Source organism: Podospora pseudocomata, chromosome 7 (assembly GCF_035222375.1).
Source record: "Podospora pseudocomata strain CBS 415.72m chromosome 7, whole genome shotgun sequence".
NCBI classification, from domain to species: Eukaryota; Fungi; Ascomycota; class Sordariomycetes; order Sordariales; family Podosporaceae; genus Podospora; species Podospora pseudocomata.
Genome location: NC_085891.1, coordinates 3,002,872 through 3,026,123, shown reverse-complemented (window position 1 = coordinate 3,026,123; position 23,252 = coordinate 3,002,872). Strand labels below are relative to the sequence as shown.

At 53.5% G+C, this 23,252-nt stretch overlaps 7 protein-coding genes across 7 annotated transcripts; 4 read left to right on the top strand and 3 right to left on the bottom strand.

The window, feature by feature from the left end:
• Nucleotides 1–271: 271 nt before the first annotated feature.
• On the top strand, nucleotides 272–2,743 carry QC762_710290 (uncharacterized protein; the record flags this gene model as incomplete). The annotated part of the gene is made up of 5 exons (XM_062893875.1): nucleotides 272–313; nucleotides 375–922; nucleotides 1,031–1,207; nucleotides 1,284–1,586; nucleotides 1,794–2,743. 4 exons carry the CDS (start codon nucleotides 272–274, stop codon nucleotides 1,417–1,419), a joined length of 903 nt encoding a protein of 300 aa, XP_062739722.1. The 3' UTR covers nucleotides 1,420–1,586; nucleotides 1,794–2,743.
• DBP8 (putative RNA helicase) lies at nucleotides 1,599–3,388 on the bottom strand (the record flags this gene model as incomplete). Its single annotated transcript, XM_062893874.1, has 2 exons — nucleotides 1,599–2,661; nucleotides 2,721–3,388. The coding sequence occupies 2 exons, from the start codon at nucleotides 3,386–3,388 to the stop codon at nucleotides 1,599–1,601; spliced, it is 1,731 nt and encodes a 576-aa protein (XP_062739721.1).
• Nucleotides 3,389–3,997: 609 nt separating this feature from the next.
• Nucleotides 3,998–7,173, top strand: MKK1 (Protein kinase C signaling pathway involved MAPKK protein). The gene is made up of 4 exons (XM_062893873.1): nucleotides 3,998–4,779; nucleotides 4,981–5,721; nucleotides 5,780–6,441; nucleotides 6,505–7,173. Exons 1-4 carry the CDS (start codon nucleotides 4,735–4,737, stop codon nucleotides 6,638–6,640), a joined length of 1,584 nt encoding a protein of 527 aa, XP_062739720.1. The 5' UTR covers nucleotides 3,998–4,734; the 3' UTR covers nucleotides 6,641–7,173.
• Nucleotides 7,147–12,057, bottom strand: PUS7 (multisubstrate pseudouridine synthase 7). The gene is made up of 3 exons (XM_062893872.1): nucleotides 11,394–12,057; nucleotides 11,227–11,335; nucleotides 7,147–11,169 (listed from the first exon to the last, which is right to left on the bottom strand). Exons 1-3 carry the CDS (start codon nucleotides 11,510–11,512, stop codon nucleotides 8,380–8,382), a joined length of 3,018 nt encoding a protein of 1,005 aa, XP_062739719.1. The 5' UTR covers nucleotides 11,513–12,057; the 3' UTR covers nucleotides 7,147–8,379.
• A 1,574-nt stretch (nucleotides 12,058–13,631) lies between these two features.
• On the top strand, nucleotides 13,632–16,662 carry ain1 (alpha-actinin). Its single transcript, XM_062893871.1, has 3 exons — nucleotides 13,632–14,400; nucleotides 14,473–15,452; nucleotides 15,532–16,662. Exons 1-3 carry the CDS (start codon nucleotides 13,663–13,665, stop codon nucleotides 16,430–16,432), a joined length of 2,619 nt encoding a protein of 872 aa, XP_062739718.1. The 5' UTR covers nucleotides 13,632–13,662; the 3' UTR covers nucleotides 16,433–16,662.
• Nucleotides 16,663–16,870: 208 nt separating this feature from the next.
• Nucleotides 16,871–20,280, bottom strand: QC762_710240 (uncharacterized protein). The gene is made up of 2 exons (XM_062893870.1): nucleotides 17,265–20,280; nucleotides 16,871–17,195 (listed from the first exon to the last, which is right to left on the bottom strand). Exons 1-2 carry the CDS (start codon nucleotides 19,464–19,466, stop codon nucleotides 17,022–17,024), a joined length of 2,376 nt encoding a protein of 791 aa, XP_062739717.1. The 5' UTR covers nucleotides 19,467–20,280; the 3' UTR covers nucleotides 16,871–17,021.
• Nucleotides 20,281–20,781: 501 nt separating this feature from the next.
• Nucleotides 20,782–23,248, top strand: ATG15 (putative lipase atg15). Its single transcript, XM_062893869.1, has 3 exons — nucleotides 20,782–21,205; nucleotides 21,268–22,637; nucleotides 22,688–23,248. The coding sequence occupies exons 1-3, from the start codon at nucleotides 20,984–20,986 to the stop codon at nucleotides 22,998–23,000; spliced, it is 1,905 nt and encodes a 634-aa protein (XP_062739716.1). The 5' UTR covers nucleotides 20,782–20,983; the 3' UTR covers nucleotides 23,001–23,248.
• The last annotated feature ends 4 nt before the right edge of the window (nucleotides 23,249–23,252 follow it).

Below are 23,252 nucleotides of genomic sequence, written 5' to 3'. Positions count from 1 at the left end.
CAATTCCTCCGATAGGAAGGTCTGGAATATGGCACATGACAATGCTGGCTGTGAGATATGATAGCTCCTTGCGAGGGCTCTGAGACATACATTATGGGCGGCAGTACCCCTCCCGGACAGCAGCACGGAGAGCTCCGGGTTGATGTTTCAACGGCTTTGTAGCACAAAGGGAACTCTGCAGCAGCATACTTGAAGCTTCACCCCGCTCTTGAACCTGTATGCCTGTTATGTCTTTAGTTCTTCAGTCATTTCCCTGAAGTGAAGCTTCAAGATGGGCTCAACAGCAGTGGAACAAGACGGCCTCGTCATTCCTGTAGCTACCCCCCTCCCCCTCACTCTCATCCCCTCCCATATCTACTAACACTCGCCCTCAGATCATCAACTTTTCCGATTTCCTCTCTGGCTCCCCCGAATCCAAAGCTGCTACCGCCAAAGCAATCCTCACTGCCTTTCGGACTTCAGGCTTTCTCTACCTCTCCCACACCCCCATCCCCCCCGACCTCTTGACCTCTGTCTTTGTCAACTCTGCCAGCTTTTTTGATCACGGAGAAGACTTCAAGAAGAAGTACCTGTGGACCACACCCGATGCCAATAGGGGGTACTCGGCCCCCGGCAGAGAAAAAGTGACGCAGCTGACGAAGCCGGACGAGGTGGAGAGTTTAAGGGAGAAGGTGCCCGATCTGAAGGAGAGTTTTGAGATTGGGAGGGAGGATGAGCCTGGTCATCCTAACTGCTGGCCCGAGTTGGCAGGGTTCAGGGAGGTGATGACTGAGTTTCACAGACGGTGTCATGAGCTGAATGTGGAGGTTATGAGGGCTATTGCTGTGGGTATGGGGTTGGGGGAGGGGTTTTTTGATGGGTTTGTGGACAGGGGGGATAATACGTTACGGTTGTTGCATTATCCGGCTGTGGGAAAGGAAAGGTTTGAGCAGGGGGCGATTCGGGCGGGGGAGCATAGTGATTATGGGAGTATCACGCTTTTGTTTCAGGATGGGAGGGGGGGTTTGCAGGTTAGGGCGCCGGGGGGGAGGTTTGTGGATGCGAGGCCTGTTGAGGGGACGGTGGTGGTGAATGCGGGGGATTTGCTGGCTAGGTGGGCGAATGATGGGTTGAAGAGTACGATTCATCGGGTTGTTGAGCCTCCGCCTCCGAAGGAGGAGGGGGGGAGTGAAGAGGTGAAGGAGTATCCGGCCAGGTATAGTGTTGCGTGAGTACTTGCTGGGAGAGAGAGAGAGAGAGAGAAAGAGTAGAAGGATGTGATGTGTGCTGATGAAGGAAAACAGGTACTTTTGCAACCCGAATTTCGACAGCTTCATCGAGGCTATTCCTGGGACTTATGGGGGCGAGAAGGGGGAGAAGAAGTATAAGGGGATATATAGCGGGGAGTATTTGGTGCAGAGGTTGAGTGCTACTTATTGATGTTGATGTCTTGTGGTTCGGTTCAACTGGATGAGATTGTCATAGGCTGATTGTCGAACATAGCAGACCGTGGAGTGTGTCGTTCAGTCAAGTGTTGTGCAAAGAGCAATTATGGATTATGATGAATGAATCGGGTATCTTCGTTGTCCCACTCAACATAGCTACATCACCACAAGCACTCAAGTAGCCCTCAGCTTCTCCATCCCCCTCTTCCTCTTCCCGCCAACCTCCTTCCCCTCCTCCAACTCCAGCAACGCCTCCCTCTTCTTCTCGCTCACCAACTTCAACGCCTCCCTCACCACCCTCGTCTCCAAGTTCACGCCCTCCTCCTCCCACGCCTCCATCTTCCTCCCCACTCTCTCCTCAATCGCCAGCACCAAATCAACATCCCTCTGCCCAACAAACGTGACCGCATCGCCCTTCCTTCCCGCTCTGGCCGTGCGACCGACGCGATGAATGTAATCATCTGGATCTCTCGGGATATCATAGTTGATCACCATCTTCACTTCAGGAATATCCAAACCTCTGGCCGCCACATCCGTCGCCACCAAAATCCTTGCGGCCGACGCTCTGAATCTGCCCAGGTTGTCTATCCGCTGCCGTTGGGGCAGTTTAGAGTGTAGACTCGTTACCCTATGGTCCAACAACCGAAGTAAATGATGGAGGAAATCAGCTGTTGACGTCCTGTTGCAAAAGATAATAATGCTCTTGTCGACGTTTTGCTCCGTCAGCAAAAACATGTGCAAGTAGTGCTCCCTGTGTGTAACAGGAACCTGTAAATGCATCTGCTTAAGCGTTGGTGGAATCGCCAACTTCTCCGTGTCAACTTCACACACAAACACCGGCTCTCTCCCAGGTTTTCTGGGTATATTCTTGAGAGCCATGACTTCCGGGGTGATGGTAGCGGTGAACAAGAGTGTCTGCCGTTTCTCGGCCGGTGGCAAGGCGGAGAGACACTCTTCCACGTCTGGGAGCATGGAACCAGGACCGTTGTCGGCAAGCAACCTGTCTGCTTCGTCTAGCACGACGAATCTCACGCGACCCAAGCCGCAGACTGTGTCGTAGCCGGAAGTGCGGATGTGGTCGGCTAGACGGCCGGGGGTGGCGATGACGATGTGTGGCCTTTGGGCGAGGGCGATGGCCTGGGCCCGCATGTCTGCGCCTCCAGTGACGAGGATTGCTTTGAGGGAGTGAGGGGAGGAGATGGCCTTGACTTGTTCGAAGATTTGGAGGGCGAGTTCACTGTGAGTCGAAATTAGTATATGAGATGAAATCGTGCGAGGGTGAGAGGACAATCTTGCCGAGTAGGAGTGAGAATGACGCCAAAGATGGCCGATGGATTCTCGGCCCATTGTTGAAGGATGGGGACTGAAAAGGCGACTGTTTTGCCGGAACCTGTCCTACTGCCACCGATGCAGTCTCTTCCTTTGAGAAGCATGGGGATGCTTTCTCTTTGAATGGCGGTGGGCCGTTTGATAGCCATGTTGGCGAGGGACTGAACCAGCCACGGGCGGACTCCTAGGGACTCGAAGGTGGTGTTGGAGTCGGTAGAGACCGTGACCCCGGTGGTGGGCTCCGGGAGGGTCGCCTTTACGGCCTCGGCCTCTTTGTCGGCCTGGGATTTTTGAGGCTTGATGCGTGACGCTACGCTGTAGGCAGACTGGATGACTTTTGGGACATCATCTTCATCATCATCGTTGTCGTCGTCGTCGACGACTTGAACATCTTTTGGTTCTGTTCGGCGGCGTTTTCTGGGGCTGTCGCTATCCAGTGAATCCGAGTCCCAGTCTGAGTGATTGGAGTCGTCTGAATCAGAGCCAGAATCTGGTCCTGAGTTTACATCATCTGAATGGATATCCTCATCCACCGGCACCGGCTTGACCTTTCCGGTCTTTTTTGAGGCAGCTGATGGCATGACGTCTGTGTGGTGTGATGAGATATAGTCCTCGATGAGATGTGTTGCTGCCATCAAAAATTTTGGTTGGAGATTTGACGTCTAAAATGTGGGGCGGCTTTTAGCGACCCACAGGAACGACAAGATGCATCAACCCCACTGTGTGGGCGGGCGCTTATTAGGACTAGGGCTGGGCGCTTGGGAAAAGCCGTTGCCTTTTTGATATTCGACGCCGTCACATCAAGGTCTCACGGAGTGAACCAACAGACAGCCGCGATGTGCCCGAGGCGTCCATTCAACAGTAGGTAATTTCTGGCGATCCATGCACCCTTCGTCGCTTGTTGAACTGCTCACGTCAGTGGTGTGTACGAAGTGTACGGGGACGGCTCCCACGGCTCCTCCGCGCTCTTCCTTGCCTCAGGGCGGCATGTGCTGGTAATTAGCTTTGCTAAGATGTAATCCCATCTTGACCGAAAAGCCATTCCTCATCAGCCACCAGTCATGACAGCCTTCCTTTCTTCTCAGGATAAGTCCTAAAATGGCCATATCGGTCGAGGCGGCCCCGTGTAGTTTCCGCTTTTCAGGTACCTTAGCCACGAGATTATGGAAATGGAAATGGACAATGCTGTCAAAATGTTCGCTAGTTCAAACTTTGAAACTTGGACGTTAAAGAAAGTCTTTGTCTGGTGATGGCACCAGACGGTGCCCCGCCTTTCACCCCCAACGGCCACCCCTGGACACCCGGGTCCTCGCATTGGCCAGCGGCCGGCCAAGCAAACCTCAGAGGCCCCCTGGTCCTAGAACCACAGGCGCCCGGCTTGCCTCGAACGTGCAGATGTCTTTCTTGTCTTGTTCGTCTGGTCTCAGCAGCACAGGGGCAAATATCTATCTAGGACGATTGGACTATTCTATCTCTGACCACCACCTCAACTCCTCCATCACCCTCAAATCCCTCTTCCTCGCTCTTCCCGAATCTGCGGTCACCCAGGACTCCCTACTCCGTAGTCAAGGACAACTCATCGAGAACAGGACAGGACAGATCTGGCCCGATTCCAAACCGGCCATATCCCTAGCGAGCACCACACCACCCCACCACCTGAAAGCCGTGCCTTGCCTGCCTGCCTTATCCGTGCGTTCCATCGCTGTCGGCTCGCTGCTGTTCGTCGCACGAGCTCTTTCCACCGCACCGCACTGCACCGCATCGCATTTGGCCATTTGCCCTCAGATATCTCGAAAGGGAACCTTTCTCAGCCCTACATCCTCGAGATAATCAACAGTTGCATTCGCACGACTCGATCGTTCGCCCACCGCCGAGTCTAGCAGCCCTGTTTACTCGACTAGCTGCCGCCCCGTTCCCCGCTAACCCCCCTCCTCTGCTGTGAGGTGACCCGACAGCGCAGGAGTTTCCAACAGCGCCCAGAATGGTCGCTTCAGACAATCAGAGCAGCGAGGCCGCTGCGCCTCGGGTATGGACCTTTTTCTTTCCAATCAATAAAAATTTCTCATCTCTTTCTCTCTCCCTCTCCCCGTCAGTGCCTGTCTGTGCCGGGGCTTTTCTCAAACAATCAGGCGACTGGTGGACCCATCCCACCGGAACCTTGGAACAATCAGTCCTCTCCAGTATCATTGTAGATATCCTCAACTAACCATTGCCAACCATGTCAAAGCCTCAGCCACCAAACCTTACCCTGGAGTTCCCATCACCACAGCCCTCGCCCGGCTCCTCCGTCCCGAAGATGAACAGCGTTCCCCTCCTCCGTCCCGCCCTCCCAGGAGGTAACCGCTCCGGCGGACGTGCTCCCCGTCTCGGCCTCGCCATCCCTCCATCCCCCAACGCAAAACCACTCAGCAACCCCGGCCCGGCCCCAGGTAGACCAGCACTCCCGACTCTTCATCTTGCTACCCCCATGGGAAGCAGCAGCGTGGTCCCGCAAGAACAACCACAACACATCAAGCCCGCCCTCAGTCTCCAATCCGCCAGTGGCGGCAGCGAATCCAGCGCCGCCCACTCCAGATCCGGCTCTTTCGGCCCCTTTGACGGCCGCGCGAGCAACCCAACCAGTGCCGGGTCGCAGTTCAGCGCTTTGTCGTTTGCTGAGCAGTATGGCATTGGACCGACTAGACACGCCGGGACAGGGGACCCGGTATCAGCCGTGGGATCGCTCTACTCAAACGCCAGCGAGAGCGTCGGCATGGAAAGAGAAAACAGCCTACACGGGCTGGAGAGCTTCGACAAGCTGAGCCTAGACAAGGCGAGGAGCGCGGATGTGGAGGATCTGGACGATGAAGGCTGGAGGATCGTGAGCATGGAGAAGAGGATTGTCGAGCTGGGGAGTTTGGGAGAGGGTGCGGGTGGTGCGGTGACGAGGTGTAAGCTCAAGGGGGGGAACACGGTTTTCGCTCTCAAGGTGCGCGCCCTTTTGACCCCTTTATCCATCACCATGTCTAAACTAACGTACCCAAAAGGTCATCACAACCAACCCCGACCCCGACGTCAAACGCCAAATCGTCCGCGAGCTCGGCTTCAACAAGGACTGCATGTCGGAGCACATCTGCAGGTACTACGGCGCCTTTGTCGACCCCTCGACCGCCACCATCTCCATCGCGATGGAATTCTGCGAGGGCGGCTCGCTCGACTCCATCTACAAGGAAGTCAAGCGCCTCGGCGGCCGCACAGGAGAAAAAGTCCTCGGGAAGATTTCCGAGGGCGTCCTCCAGGGCCTGACCTACCTCCACAGCAAAAAGATCATTCACCGTGACATCAAACCGAGCAACATCCTCCTCTGCCGCAACGGGGAGGTTAAGCTTTGCGACTTTGGTGTGTCGGGTGAGTTTGGCACCAAGGGAGATGCCAACACTTTTATCGGAACGAGTTACTACATGGCTCCGGAACGGATCACGGGGCAGTCATACACCATCACGAGCGACGTCTGGTCGACGGGCGTGACGCTGCTGGAAGTTGCGCAGCATAGGTTTCCGTTTCCTGCGGACGGGACCGAGATGCAGCCTAGGGCGGGGTTGATTGATTTGTTGACGTATATTGTGAGGCAGCCGATTCCCAAGCTGAAGGACGAGCCCGAGGCGAGCATTTTTTGGAGTGATAGTTTTAAGTATTTTATTGAGTGCTGGTAAGTGATCGCCGACAAAGGGAAATGGTTGGGAAGATTGCTGACTTTTTTTGGGGGGAATAGTCTGGAGAAGGATCCGCTTAGGAGGGCAACGCCGTGGAGGATGCTGGAGCACCCTTGGATGGTGGAGATGAAGACCAAGAGGGTGAATATGAGCAAGTATTTGACGCAGGTTTGGGGGTGGGATGATAAGAAGTGAGGGGAAGAGTGTGAAGATGTGGGAGAGTTGAGGGTAGAAGCCTCTCCGAAATGGAAGGGGTGATTGAAACGACATTTTGACTAGGAAGAGGAGAAGAAGATACTAGCTTGTTATGGCTAGGAGTCACGGTCGGGGTTTAGGGTTGGTGATCTGGTACGATATTTCCAACTTTATCTTGGTTAGATATACGGACGGCAATATGGGAATTGGGGTTGGGGTTGGGGTTGGGGGGGGGCAGGTTGGCGCTGGCAGGAAGGGATGGATGATGATGTTGGGCCAACACGCACGAACTACATTCTACAACAACGAAACACACACACACACACACTTACTTACTTACTTACTTTACGCCTTCTTGTCTCTATCCTTAATGATGAATGCCTTGAGATTTTAGGTCGAGTATTTTACAGAAAGATTTTACCGAGATGAAATATATACACGGGCTGGGCCTATTTACATTACACTTTTCTTTGATGCTGTGACAATTGGGAATGTGGGTGGCTTCACAAATTACAAGGCGGTTTCAAGATTGGATCTAGGTGTAGTTATCACTTCAGTGAGGACCATGCTTCAACTGCTTGTAACATACATAATCACATCACCAAAACAAAACAAAAGAAAAGAAAATAGCAGTAGACTTCTCCTCATTACCCCCAGCCATCACACACTAGCTAACAAAGTCCATCATCTACTACCCTTCCCTCTTTTCTCGAGAGGGAAATAGAAAACCGAAAACCGAAAACCTAGTGTTGTCCTTGTGTTGTGATGTCTCGGAATGCTCGCCATAATCCCACCAATCTTCTCACCCTACAAATCCCAGCACCCATTTTCTTCCCTTCCTCACAGGGATATCTTCCTTTTCTCCTCTCCTCAAAATCGCAAAAGTGGGTATCTCTTATAATCAATCAAATCTTGACGACCAAAAGAAGAAAAGAAATGAGAGAGAAAGAGAATGAAGAAAACAACCATCCCAAACTTTTGCCCTTGTCCCATCCATCCGTCTATAAATCCCAAACACCGTTTTTATGTATGCCGAACCGGAACTCCACGCAAAGCAAACCCACCCCGAAGGAAAGAAAAAAAAAAGACAATGACGACCAATGAAGAGGAAAAGAACCCCCAATGCCTCAAAACTCGGTAACGTCCCCAACTCGATGAGAACCTCCCGTCGTGCCAAAGATTTTGTTTCGGTAATGTCCCCAACTTAATGGGAGCTTCCCGCTAATGGTGTGCCCCCCCAACTCAGTGAGAGCGGCTTTCTGACATGTCCCCAACTGAATGAGAGCTTCCGACGCGAGAATGAACAAAAAAGTCCTTGGCTTTGAACATGGCTTGCAATGTCTCGAGGTCGCTAACTTAATGGCAACGCTTGCTGAATTGCTTGCAAGAAAATCGAGTCGATGTGCTTGGTACGGCAGTAGCCGTGCAGCGAATAGTGTACAGGTCGAAGACAGTTGATGTAGTTATGCTTGAGTCGAAGAAAGTGAATAGTTATGCTTGTAGGATCGAGCTATGAAAAGCGGCTGCGTATCCGTCAATGTGTATACGGCAAAATGAACCATCGTGGCAATCAGGAGCCCATGTGCTCCACCAGATGTTGCCGAGACGCGATGACATCGCCTCAAATGCGATCAGAAAACAGAGGGACAAGAAATTTCAGTACAATCTCGTCCTGTTGTGGATAGCTTCGGTTGATCAGGCAAAGCCACCTGTAGGGTTGGTGTTGAAAAGTGGGCACACTACTCGACGGTAGTACCCATGAGCTCACGGAGCACAACAGTGGCATAGTTGCTAGTCTTGAGCTGAAATTTGAGAATGACAGCAATCTTGCGCGCCCTGGGGTCGAGAGTGTCGACGTCGACAATGTTCTTGGGAGGCAACAACGGGTTGTTGGACGCCGTGTAGAATTTGGGCAAGGGGACACCATTGATCAACTCTTCGACACTGGAATCCGACTTGCAGTCGTCCTCAACCTTGACGAGCGCCTGGGAGGTAGAGGGCGCTGCGTCGTCTTCCTGCTCAGTCTTGACGAGAGCAGTCGGGCCGCCGAGGAGACCAGCCAATTCCTTCTTCCCGTACCATTCATCGGATTCTGACTTGGCAACCGAGTCGCTCTCTTCTTTCTTCACAATGGTCGTAGGAGGCGAAGTTTGGCCAACAAAAGGGTCGTCCCCGCCAGCGGCGTAGAACGTGTCAGAAAGACCTCGGGCGCCAGAGGTATTGGGACCCTTCGGGACGCCGAGACCGCCATCCCCAGACAAAATACCAGGCTTCTGCTGGAGAGGAGCGGCAGGCTCAGCGATGGGAGAGTACGAGTCAAGAAGGGAAACACCCTTGCCGACGGGGGGCGACTTCAAGAGGAAAGCAGGGCCCCTGGCAGGTGTAGGGGCGCAAGGGGTGTCGACCATTTCGAGATCCTCTTGGGGGACGACAGCCGGAGCCTCCGTGTTCCCAGGGAACAGCGCGGCTTTCATGCGAGCCTGAAGCTCGGGATCAGAAGAACGCCTGGTCAAAGCGTCGGCCTGAGGAGTCTCGGGCGGTGACTCAATCTCTTGCTGATGACGGGCAACCTTGACGCGCTTAGCGGAGCCGTTGACACCAGTTTCGACCCAAGTCTCCTTGATGACTGTCTTGACTTCAAAAGCAGGCCCTTCGCTAGCCTTGCGCCGGCGCTGAAACTCAGCCAAAGCATCATCAAATGCCGCAGGATTGGCGGCAAAGGCATTCCAAGAGTTGGCAGCCTGGCTGGCTGGCTTGGGCTGGGCCAGAGACTTCTTCTGCTGGGCCTTCTTGTGAGTAGCAAAATCCAAGTCAGTGGGGTACATTTGCTCAGTGTCATCGACATAAGCCCGAATGGCGTATTGGGGCTCAGTAATGAAGCGACCCATGAGGGCGCGGTAGCTGCCGCTGAGAGAGAACTCCCGATTCTTGCGACGCATGTCGTAGGGATTCAGACCGCCATTTTCCTCCTTGCCCATGAACTCGACGTAGAACTCGCCAATCTCATTCTGGGGATAGACGACATCATAGCCGGGAGTGGGGAGAACGACATCGAAGATGGTGTACTTCTCAGCGGCCAGGTCCTCGGCAGTAACCACGTGAGCTTGGGGGAAGACATGAGCGACCTCATTGTCGTCGTAAGTGTCGAACTCATCATCCTCGCTGGGACGAGTGGTGGCATCCTCAACATCCTCGTTCAAGACAATGTCGCCTTCAATGACACGAGCGCCATACTTGGACCAACGACGGGATGCAGCGTGGTTCCAGACGTAGGACTGGAAGGCGTGAATGTACATCATTCGCATACTACGCGTGATGCTCAGAATTGCACCCGTAAAGTCCTTTGGGTTCTTGCCAAGGTGGCGGATGAGAGCGATTTCAGAGCTGAATCTCTTGGGTAGGCCCTCCACAGCCTTGCTCGCATTCTTGGAAGTCTTCCAGATGGTGATGGCGCGGGCACGATCGTAGTCATCGCGGTTGGCAGTGCTGGCGTTGTTGCCATTGCCGTGGCTGTGATCAAAATCACGCTTGGTCCCGTGAGATGAGCCAACGTTATTGAAGGCCTCCTGAATGTAGTGATCATCGACATAAAGAATGGCGTCGATGACGCCCTCGAAATCGCCTTGCAGGATCTTCATGCCAAGAAGGTGGGTCCCGATGGTGTGGGTGCCGAAGCGCTGAAGACCAAAGTAGTTGATGTATCCGTTATGCTTAAGATAGGCAAGGCCGCACTCGACCGTCTGTTGAATCATCTTCATGCGCTGAGCAACAGAGCATTCACTGCCACCGAGAGGGGAGCAGTTCTTGAGAGTGATGATGAACTCATTGCCACCGTGTTGACCAAGAGAGAGTGGCTGCTCCTTGTGCACAAAATCACCAACCTTGACGTTAGGGATACGGGTGTTCAACCAAGTGAGGTTCGAGGCCCTCTGGTAGCGGACACTGATCCGCTGAACAGTCGCGGCACGGCGATCTTTGGTGCCGGCAAAGCCAAAGTTTGTGGCCTTGATCTTCAAGAGACGGGCGATTGTGTTGATTGCGTCCATCGTATCCTTGTTCTCCTTGTACATGGTGAAGTGGAGATATTCACCACCCAGCTTGGCGAAGCTGACGTTGCGATCTTGACCTCTAGTATTGTCGCGACGGGAACCAAATGTCTGGCTAGGAGTGCGGTTGTTACTGCTGCCACGGGTGACAGCCCACTTGGAGGGGGTCGCAGTGATGACGCCTTCAGAGTTGGCAACAGTCTCCACACGGCTGTTGAAGATGCGACGAATCTCCTGATGGACTTCGGCACGTTGAGAGCGATCGTCAATCGGGTCGAAGACGACAGTGCGGTTTTCGGCGCTCATGAGCACTTTGCGTTGCACATTGTTGTCGACCTCGATGAGCTTCTTGGCTGTCGACTCGCCGATCAACTTAATGAGCTTCTCCTGGTCCTCCTTGGAAATCTCTTGGACCACAATAGGGGCTTTGTTTTCCTGCTTGCGAGGCCCAGTCGAAGCGGGAACAAGAGCAGTCGACTTGTTCTGGAAATGGGGTTAGCACAGTCTGTTGGTCAAATCACATCAAGACAACCATCTCACCTGAAGCTGACTCTCAGTCGGGGAGTGAGCCGGCTTGTCTTCAATGAAGTCGTAAAGGTGGATGACAGAACCATCTATGTTGATCTCATACACAAGGAAATCGGTATATCTGCATTTTCCAGTCAGAAAAATCACAAAAGACAGCGATCAAGGACAGAAAGACTTACCGCTTGCGGATATCGCCAGTCCAGGCAAAGTTCAGGGCGGCAGAACGATGGGTGATGCCCAGATTCTTCTCAGTCTCCAAACGCACCGCGGGCAGGTGTGTGTTGGGACGCTGAGCCATTGTTGATTTGATTCTTGGCTTTGATCAACAAGGACTCTTGTGATGCTGCGTGATTTGCGGTTGTGATTGTTACAGTGTTGGCAGAACGAAGCGGTTATTGCTGCACGACTCGATGTAGCTATAGCTCAACTAGCAGGTTAACTCAAGGCCAGGATGATGGAGTCGCTGTGTCGGTAGTGTCGATGGATGTGAAGGAAGAGAGGAAGGCGTGGGAAGAGAGAATGAGGCGTGAAAGACAGAGTGAAGATGAATGTTTTGATCTGAGAGGTGCAGTGTAGGTGGGGCAGTGAAAATGGGACCGAGTAGTGGCAGTCAAGGCGACTCGATTGGGGTGAGAGGAAAGGTGGTGGTTGAAGGAAGGGAAGGTGGAATTGTGAGAGAAAAGAAGATGTCTACGTACCTTGTGAATGCAATGAAGCAATGGGCAGCTCGCCGGCGATGGCTCGGCGGGTGCGGAAACGGGTCACTTCTTGTACTGCAGCTATGTCGGCAAAGTTGCAGGTCGGTCTGTGCCTGTTATTTTTCTTTGGTTGTACAGATGGAGGAGAGTCAGCGAACCGTAGGGACGTCAAAAAAAAGATAAGCCAAGCCGATTAGTGGGGGAGTTTCCTGGCAGAATAGTGGGGCTGGCATCCGGCAGGTCGGGCGGTGAGCCCTGCCAAGCTCGGGCCAGGGCAAGTGAAGTGCAGGGGTGAAGAGCATTCAAGCCCCCCTATTGGCTGGCTGTCAACAGATCTGGTTCCCCCACAGATGGGGTTCAACGGCGTGTCCAGATCAGTGGATCTCCTGGTCAAGGGGTGCAATGCCAGGGACATTCAGGAACAGCCTCCAGTTGCCAGCTCGTCATGGAGAAAAGGATTGCGATGCATTATTACTATATAGATGGCAGTCATGTTCAAATCTCAAGCCTCGTATCACATGGTCTGTCAACATGATTTTGGAAACCTTCATACTCACCAAGGCAGTCTGGGCTTGAGACAGCCATCAATTCCTTAGATGGCGCAATCTGCATCTCATCGTGACACAGCAGATGACTGTCAGAGCATGGCTGTTCGGCTCCAACATTGGGTGAAATGGGGCACCTCGTGAACAAAAGTAGTGGACTTCTACACAATTTTCTTTTCAGAACAGGATTGCAACCTGAAATTCAAGGGCTTTTGACCTTCATGTCTATTTTTGTCATAGCCAACTTTCAAGGCCTTGAGAACATGTCAAAATTGGGGTTTAATTATGTTGTCAACACTTGCTGGCTTATTGCTCCTCAGTGCCGACTTCGATGTCTGCAACCTGGGTGGCCGAGGTCAAGCTTTCTCTGCTTGGAGACTGAGCAGTTCCTGTGGCGACCCGAAAGCCTGATGGCTAAATACATCACAGTATTCATCGGCTACACATGAAGCAGATGCCGTCGGATTCTGCTCGCTTGAAGGACCCAATATTCATGCGACAATGGGCCGTCTATCGCTGACCAGGACTTTGCCAAACACAAAATGAACATCGACTTCATAAAAGGATCTATTGAGGGCACAGATGTCGGTGATATTTTCGTCTCTTTCCAGCCAGGATGCCACCAGCATGAATGACTGGCAGTCGATTTTCACCAGTAGAGTGGTATCGATGTGTGTCGCTGCCCAGCAGTCAGGGTTCTTGGTGGCAACTGTAACTTGGGATCGTCTTCCTCCCCACCTAGGAACAAACAGCCGGATCTACGATCTCGCTCTACGATCGGCACGAGGCCGGAGTCCCACCAGGGTGCGACATTTCAAAATACTTGACAAGATGCATTGACAACAGAAGGCCGGCGGGCTGCTGTTGGAACGGGAGACCTTGGACCGTGGTGTTTCATCCTCTCAGCTGTAAGAGAGTGCTTGCGAAGGATAGCATATGCCGTGCCGGACATACCATGGAGTTGGCTGTTGGCGGAAGGGACAGAGAGAAATATAAGCTGTAGATCCCCCAGGAGACAACTGCAAGACACATGTTGCATCTTGTCTTGTTCTTGAAGCCCGGCGCTGTTCGACTCCCCTGGATTTTTTTCTTTTTGTGTTCGATACCCAGGTGCTACATACCCCTGAGCAGGCTCGGCGTGGTGCATCCGATCTTGGGACCAACCTTATTTTCTTATCGTTATCAGGGGCTCTGTCGGGCCAAAAATGGCAGGATTTGACAGTTGTGCCGCTGGCAGACAGCCGGCACCAGGCCTGCCCGGCAACAGCGTGGGGTTGGGGTTGGAGCTGGAGCGATTCCCTGATCTCGATTGTTTACAGCAACACTCGGGCAGCCACAGCGCCACCACCACCACAACCATTGTCAACCGCCCCTCCGCGCTCTCGGTGTCCTCGGTAGCCTCCTCCAACGGCTCATCCGAATACTCCACGGATACCACCTTTGACATCTGCGACAACAACGCCGACGACGACGAATACAGACGGGCATCCATCGCCAGCACCGCTTCATCATCGTGCACTAGCCACACTACCCACTGTACTGACGACGTCCCCACCGCCAAATCTCCATCATCCCCACCTGGTGGTCTCGGTGTTCACACGGGCAGTCCCCAACCCCAACGGCCACCACTCACCCGCAGCCGCCGCGACGCCAAACAGCTGCATGCCGCCCGACTGCAGCGTTCAGGCTCAACCAGCCTAGCCCTCGCCAGCAAGAGGGAAAACTCGTTGAAAGGCCGCTTCAAGCGGGCCTCGAACACCCCCGCCGCCGACGCTCTCGCCGCCACCGAACCTCCCCACGAGCAGGGCCTGACCAGGATGGCCTTCGCCGAGCAGCAGCGCTGGATCACCGTCCAGCAAAAGACCTTTACCAAATGGCTAAACACAAAGTTGGAAGTCCGGAACCTCGAGGTCAAGGATCTGGTGCAAGACTTGAGTGATGGCGTATGTTTTTTTTATTATTATTCTCTGGCAAAAGCCGTCGGAAGTATATATGCTGACCGTTTTTTCCAACAGGTAATGCTCATCCACCTCCTCGAGTGTCTCTCGGGCGAATCACTCGGCCGATATGCCGCCAAACCAAAGCTGCGTGTGCAGCGCTTCGAGAACGCCAACCTCGCCCTCAACTTTATCAAATCCCGAGGGATTCAAATGACGAATATAGGCGCCGAAGATGTCGTGGACGGAAACAGAAAGATTATCCTGGGGCTGATATGGACGCTTATTTTGCGTTTCACCATCAGTGACATTAACGAGGAGGGTATGACGGCCAAAGAAGGTCTACTTCTGTGGTGTCAACGTAAAACAGCTTGTTACGACGAGGTCGACGTACGGGATTTTAGTGCGAGCTGGAATGATGGCCTGGCATTCTGTGCCTTGCTTGATATCCACCGTCCCGACCTGATCGACTATGACGCTCTCGACAAATCGGATCACCGGGGCAACATGCAGCTGGCGTTTGATATCGCTCATAAGGAGATTGGCATCCCCAAGCTGCTTGATGTGGAGGATGTGTGCGATGTGGCCAAGCCTGACGAGCGCTCGCTCATGACGTATATTGCCTACTGGTTCCACGCCTTTTCTCAGATGGAAAAGGTTGAGAACGCGGGTCGGCGCGTGGAGAAGTTTGTGAACAACATGCAGGGTGCCTGGGAGATGCAGAGCGCTTATGAGAGGAGAATGGCTGCTCTTCTCAAGGCCATCCGTGCCCAGATTGAGAGCTGGCAGACTGCAAAGTTTGAGGGGACTTATGCTGACGCCAAGGCGCAGGCGGGTGAGTTTGCGTCTTACAAGAGGGGTGTCAAGAGGGAGTGGGTGGCGGAGAAGAGCGAGTTGGCGACGCTGTTGGGGAACATCAAGACCAAGTTGGGGACGTATCGGTTGCGGCCGTATGATCCACCGGCGCATTTGAGTCTAGATACGCTTGATAGGGAATGGTCGAATCTGACCAAGTCTGAGATGGCGCGCGGTCAATTGATCAATGAGACCATTAGAGAGTGAGATCTTGCCCTCATCCTTTTTTTTTTTTTCTTTTTCTTTTTCTTTTTTTTTGGATTCCAAAACTGACAAAGACAGCATCAAAAACGCCCTCCGCAAGTCCTTTGCCGACAAGGCCAACGATTTTGCGCTCGCCCTCAACACGATGCAACTAGCCATATCAGGGCTGGAAGGCGATGTAGAAGACCAGCTGCACCATGTCAGAAAGCTGTCGGATAACTTACCACCTCTAGACGCCTACCTGGTGACCATCGCGGCAGTAGACGCCAAGTGCCAGGAAGCGAACATTGAAGAAAACGACTTTACGACTTACACGTACGACGAGCTGGTGTACGAGCTCTCGCTCGTCAAATCGTCAGTTTCGAAAAAATTGGCCTTCTTGGACAACCAAGTCGTGGCACGGAGCATGACGAACCTCACGCCTATCCAGCTCGAGGAATTCGAGTCTGTCTTTAGGCACTTTGACCGAGACGACAGCAATTCCCTGTCGGAAATTGAGTTTTCGGCCGCGTTGGCGTCGCTGGGCTTGGTGTTTTCCGAGGATGAGATGCACGAGTACTTTTTGGCGACGTCGAACGGGCGGGACAGGGTGACGTTTGAGCAGTTTATTCGGTTTATGGTTGATGTGACAGAGGATCAGAACACGGCGGAGCAGGTGTTTCAGAGCTTTAGGGAGGTGGCGGACGGGAAGCCGTATGTGACGGAGATGGATCTGCGGCATAGCTTGGTGCCGGACGAGGTGATTGAGAAGCTGGTGGAGATTATTCCTGAGCACAAGGGGCCGGATGTGAAGGAGGACAGGGGGAAGAGGCAGTTTGATTATATTGCTTTTATGGAGAGGTTGATTGCTGATGAGGGGGGCAGGCCGGCTAGTAGTGGGAGTGGGAGGAGTAATGTTAGTGGGATTTTGGGGGAAAGGACGAATGGAAGGACGAGTCCGGCGAAGAGTGTGGCTAGTGGGAAGAATGGGGTTTATTGATAGAGGAAGGGGGCGGTTGAGCAAAGGAAGCGGGTTAGTGTTACTGGTGCACCACCCTGCCCCTGGATTTTTGGTTTGCCTTTTTGGTGGGTTTCTTTATTGTATACGGGTTTTTTGATTTAATCTTTGTTGGCTGGTGGCATTTAGGTAGGTAGCATCTGATATCAGGTTGGTGTGGCTGGGTGGATAGTTGCTGCTACTGGGTGGTGTATCGTGAATGATGAAAAGGTGAATGAATGAATGGTTGGCTGGGATGGAAGGAAGCATTGGGTGGAAAGCTGGATGGATGGATGGAGGTCAAATTTGGTTTTTTTACACCTCACACAAGCAAAGCAAAAAGGATAGGAAAGGGGAGGGGAAGGAAGAAGTAGGGTAGGATTAGAAAAATAAAGAGTACTCTTATACAGTTTTGCTGATTTCAATTTTTATGTGCTTCAAACTGCTGATAATGATGATTTCATCTCTCTTGACACTTTCTACCTGTCATATCCTAGATTTGTTTATCCATTCCGAATGCAAGATGCCACTCACCACATACATCCAACCTTTTACCCTCATCTATTCCAACACACTTAGGTACCCAACATCATCACTCCTTGAACCCCCCCATCTCCTTGATCGCCCCAGCCAACCTCTTGTAGTCCTTGAGCAGCTCAAACACATCCCCCACTTTCATTTCGGCGGCATTCTGCATGTTCACAAACTTCTGTATCGGCCCCTCGATTTTCTTTGGCGGGAGTGACCCTGCCAGATCGGGAAATGCCTTTTTCGCACAGTCGTTAGCACCGCTTGCCCTTGTTATATCACCAGTTGTGGTTGGACTTGGACTCACAGTAGCCAAATCACCCCCTTCTGTCCCCGCAGCCCCGGTCGTGACTCCCAACCCACGGGTTGAGAGAGTAGAAACAGCATCCTTCGTCGGCGTGGGTGGCGCAGGTGATGACGGTGTGGGCGTTGAACGGCCAAAGTTGCGAAAGCCGCCGATGCCGGCCGAGATCCGACCCAAGGGGTTGAACGAGTTGCCTAATTGTCTCATGGAGTCTAGGGGGCTGGTCACAACTGGACTACCGCCCCCTCCTGTGGCTACTGCTGTTGTTGTTGTTGTTGTTGATGCGGGGGGGCGTAAATTGGGTTCGTCTAGGGCGCGTCGTGAGCCCCCGCTGCGGGTACTATCCGCGGAAGGGTCGCGAGATATTTTGCGGCCTGTGCCTGAGATGAAAGACAATAATGGGGGGCGGTCTTCTGACACCGGACCCGGGCCAGGGGAGGGGGAGTCAGCCCTGTCGAGGGGTGGTGGCGGTGTCCCGATCAGTTTCCTTGCGTCGTCGAGGGTTTTGGGCACGAGGACTTGGCCGTCGGGTTGGGAGAGAGGTTCGCGGAGCTTGCCGAGGAGGAATTTGTAGCTGTCACCGAGGGAGTTTCCTATTGTTTTTAGGGACTGGTCGGCGGTGTTGACTGTTGAGAGGACAGCGTCGGAGGCGGCGTTGAAGGCTTGGGCGGGGGTGTTTACTAGGTCTGAGAGGCGGCGGTTGCGGAGCTGTTGCGAGACTGTGGAGCGGAAGCCCGCTGCGGCTGCTGAGGAGGGGGAGGGGGAGGGGGGCCTGATCAAATTGGCGGAGAGTGAGGCTGTTGCTGTGTTGGGGTTTGGACTGGAGGCGGCTGCCGCCGCGATGGCGGTGGCGGCGGTCGGGGGAGAGGGTGAGGTGGGTGAGAAGGCTGGGGGAAAGGTGTTTTCTTTAGGGGGTGAGCCGGGGGCTTTCATAGGCCCGCCGGGGGTTTCGTCGGCGCGGAGGGTGGATAGATCCACGGTTTCGAGGAAGCTGATTGTCGCTTCGAGAGTTGTTAGGCAGTAGGAGGCCTCGCCGGTTAGCTTTTGTTCCCAGCGGAAGCGCTGGATGAAGTTGATGTCACTGATGGCGTTAAGGTTCTGTGGTGGGAGGGTGATGAGAGTGTAGATGAGCATGGGCATGAGCTCATCGGCCGAGGACGAGGGGTGGAAATGTGCCAGGGTATCAATGATGCTCTTGAAGGCGGCCTTTAGGTGGTTGATCTTCCGAAGGGGATACCGCGCCTGGCTCATCAACGTGAGCTCTTTCCTTGCGCCCTCTAACCACTCCTTGACCTCGGCCGTCTTCTTGGCGATCGCTTCTGGATTATTTTCCGGTGTGCCGAGCTCGACACCGAGATCCACGGGCCCAATATCAACCACGGCGAGGGCAGCAGTTTTTGACCGAAGTTTGGCATCCTGTGCTTCGTCTTGAGTGGTACGATGGCGGTAGATTTTGCTGTAGACTCCTTCACATAACCTCCTCTCCACGGCTTCCTCCAAGAGTCCCTTCTTCTGCTCCAGCGCTCTCCGCGCCTTTTTCCTTTCCGCCAGCTCTTCTGGTGTCAACATCTCTGACTCCCTTCTGACAACTCCTGGCTTCGTCTTCTCCTTGGTACCCAGCGAAGCAGCCTTGGCCCGGAGCAAGCTGGCAGCAGATGCTCTGGTCGACAGGGCTGGCGTCGGAGACACATCTCGCCTCTGCAGAGTAGCCAGGCTGTCGATATGGGTCCTGATATGGGCTGAGGCAGTAGCATAAAAGTCCTGGAACATTTGCGACAGCCTGTCAATATTTGGCGGAGTGGAATGGACCTTGGCCGACAATGAGTCAATGAAGCCGTCGGTCAAGCTGACCAGCTCGATGGGCAGATCGTCCAGGTCAACTGAGGCCCTCGGTGGTTCAGAATCGGCATTCTCCTCACTAATCCGGCTCTCAAAGGTGTCTGGCCTTTCCGTCTCGCTGCCCAGCCTCACATGCGTGCCAGACGCAGTACGGACCATGGACTTCGCACCAGGCGTTGGTCCCGTCATGATGGTACTGGCTCTCTTTGGACGAGACGTTGGTTCCGGGGAGGGTGAGCGCTCGACACGAAAGGAACGAAGAGGTCTCGAGGAGCCAGAGCGCTCTGTGGCACTTGGTGGGTTGGACGACATGATGCTGCTGTCGGTGCTGCTGTTGCTGGGGTTTGGGCTCAGGCTGGACAACATGTCAGTGCTGTGTTCAAGTCTCTATCCGCAGGATCCGTGACCACAATGCGCTTCCTTCAAAGCAGGGGGGTTTCTGGAGAACAATAGCAGAAGAAAAGTCTACAAAAAGATAAACGAGCGGGAGATCGCCGCATCCCTTGCGGCTGCACTGGGCATAACCTAATGACAGAAAAAAACACAGGATGGTCAACATTGGCCGTTTACCTTACCTGGCTGGCTGATGCTGTCGCAGTGGCTTATGGTAGTAATTTTAGGGGAGCCTTGAAACCACAGGCCCAGCCGTACAGACCACCCACAGACCGAGCCACTTCAAAGAGCCAACCCGTTGGAGAAACAGAATGAATGAACACTGAAGCTGGCGGTGAAAAGTGAGGAAGGGATTGAGAGAGGGGAGGAGAATTCGGAACGACGCGAGTCGCTAGAACAGACAAGAGACACTGCGTCGCGGGAGAAACGGAGCTCTTGTTCGAGCTGTCACAGTTGAGGGTGCCGGTGCTGGGCGAGGTACGTACTCGTGGTGGGTCCGATAAGAGGTTTGTTATCGGACGCCGCCAGCCTTCAAGGTGCGCACGAGACTGGCCTCGCCTTCTGGAGGACCCGAATTCTGAAATGACTGGGAAAGAAAGGAAAGGGGCTGCAAGGTGAGACTCGTAGCCGATGACGATTGTAGGGACAGACGGAAGGTATGCATGTTTATAGCACATGGACTACGATCTTGGAGCATCACTGCTTCAACCAGTCATGGCCTTGGGATTACACTATACAATGGATATTCTTCGAGAGCTACTGAGTGCTGAGAATATACTGAAGAGAAGTGGTTCAGCGAAATCTAGTTGGAAGATCTAAAAAGACGAAAAAAAGGTCTTTGTCACCGCCTTCAGTCATCAGCAGGCACCAACCAACTCAACGGGTGAGTTGTTGATGTATGTCATGGGACAACGAGGCCCAGCAGATCCGGGGTTAGATGAGGCTGTTATCGCTCCACTCGAAGCGGAGTACCTTTTGCTGTCCAATGGCAGGGAAGATACTTGGCCTGCCAGTTGTTGTTATCAATGCCATGCATCTGCTCGCAGCAGCGTGACACATGCTCTGGAGGTATCTTTGGGAACAAGGTCCATAAGATGATGTTGAGAAGGGAGGCAAGATAGATATATTCAGCGATTAAATGACTTAGGAGACTTCAATATTATGAACTACGCATAGATGAAGATGAGAATATCGAGTAACCAAAAGTTGAGCCTCTTTGATGCGCCATAGGCAGGTACCGCAAAGGTTTAGCGGCGCTGATTGGCGGTGGCGTATCCTTTTCCGATCAGCGCGCCCATGCACCCAACCTTGCGTCGTCATATGGATGCCAGCAACACGCGGGGATCTAGTCTCTCTCTCTCTTTCACCGTTCATTCAACCAGCGATTTCACTCATGATTCACCCGTAGCCAACAGTTGACGGACAGCATCTACCATCAACCGTCATCACCTTACCCTCAACCCTCCCATCGCCACAATAACACGCCGGCCATGATGTGGTGGAGGAGGAAGGAGGCAGGTGCCCAGTGCACATCGAATGGACGGGTCACCGCCCAGCTACTGTTGTCCTTCCTCGCCCTCTCCGGGACTACCATCGCGACAGCGCCCAGAAATCACCAGGGAGATGCGCAACAGGTGCTACCTATACCAATAGACATCTCTCCGATTCCAGGTCTATCACCAGAAGCCCCACAGCCTGCCGAACACACCTTTGTAAGTCTTGTTATCTTATCGCTGTGTATGACGAGTGGGCTAACCCATCAATCTGCCACCAGACCTTGCGCCACGTCTTCCACCATGGTACTCACAAGCACCCCGGCCTTCACCGAAAACAGGATGTCGATGCGACAAAAGCGAACATCTTTTTGGCCGCCGAAGATGGATACGGCCGCGAGCGCATTGGCCCGCTCCGAGCGCAGAGTGACGCGGTGACGATACAGCGGTTGGTCGACCGCAGACCCGCCGTGGTAGACCCCCTCGTGGCTCAATCAAGACAACAGGGTTTTGTTTCGGTTCTTGCCCCATCGGCGTGGACCATGGACGAGGTTCCAGGGCCCAATATTACCGATAAGCAGACAGTCCTGACGATGGCATACATGGCAGCCGACGCCTACGTGGAGCACGAGGGAGAGGCCGATTGGGAAGAGGTTGGAAGGCCGTTCAACAGAAGTGCCGACTTTGGTTGGCAGGGCGATGGATTGCGTGGACATATCTTTGCGGATCAGACCAACTCGACGGTAGTGATTGGCTTGAAGGGCACCTCGCTTGCCGTCTTTGACGGTGATGGCACGACGACCAACGATAAAGAAAACGATAACCTCTTTTTCAGTTGCTGCTGCGCTCAGCAAGGACCCTGGACATGGCGGCAGGTTTGCTCTTGCGCGACGTCGACCTATACTTGCAACACGACGTGCGTTACTCAGGCGTTGCGGGAGGAGAACCGCTACTACCAGGCGGGCCGTGAGCTCTATGCCAATGTTACGGAGCTCTATCCCAATGCCAACATCTGGTTGACTGGCCACTCTCTCGGAGGTGCTGTCAGCTCTTTCCTCGGCCTTACGTATGGCGTTCCGACCGTGACCTTCCAGGCCGTTCCGGAAGCCTTGCCGGCCAGCAGACTGGGCTTGCCCGTGCCTCCTGGTGCTGACCCGGAAGCACCGCAAGCTAGGCGGTACACGGGCGCCTTTCACTTTGGACACACCGCCGACCCGATCTACATTGGTACCTGCAACGGAGCCACTGCTTCTTGCTCGTACGGCGGTTATGCTCTAGAAACAGCCTGTCACACAGGCATGGAGTGTGTGTACGATACGGTGGCTGACAAGGGGTGGCGCGTCGGAATTGGTACGCACAAGATTCGATCCGTCATTCACGATGTCATCCTCAAGTATGATGAAGCGGCCAAGTGCAAGTTTACGCCAGAGTGCAGAGACTGTGGCAATTGGAAGATGTACGAGAGCAACGGCACAGAGACTACGACGACGTCGACATCGGCCACGTCCACCGAAAAGACAAGGACCCGAACTGAGACTTGCAAGACACCAGGATGGTGGGGCTGCCTGGATGAGACTACCACCACCACCACGGGCACAATTACTACTACTACTGTTACCACAACGGCAACGACCACCACGTGCCTGACTCCGTAAGTTTGTGAATATGGACTCAATAGAAACACTGCGCTAACAGATCTAGGGGATGGTTTGGTTGCAAGGATAAGACAACCTTGACAACGACAATCACTTCAACAACTCCCACGCCCACTCCCACTCCCACCACCTCATGCGCCACCCCAGGCCGATTCTGGGGATGCTATGATGATATCACAACAATAGGCACAAGCTCCACGACAACTACCGAGCAGTCCACTATTACCCCTCCACCAACCATGCCCAGCACGACGCCTGCTCCAACAGTAACAGAAACAGCCGGCTGTCGTTCTAGGGCATGGTATGGTATGTGCAAAGAGTACGAGGGCGAGCCATCCGTCAAGAACGACGAGATGTAACAACAGGCTTCTTTCCATGTTTTTTTTCCCCTTTCTGTAATATCGGTTTGGTTTGAAAGGCGTAGGGTAGGATAGGGGGTTTAGGCGTTGATGAGTGTTCCAGATTCAGAAACTTGTTTTTTTTTCCTTTTTTTGCATAATGTCATATACATGGGTTTTTTTTGGGGGGGGGGTTTTTTGGTAGTAGTTGGAATCACAACATGCACGGAAATCCGGCATTGGTTCTCACGAGGAGGCGGGATGATAGCGAGG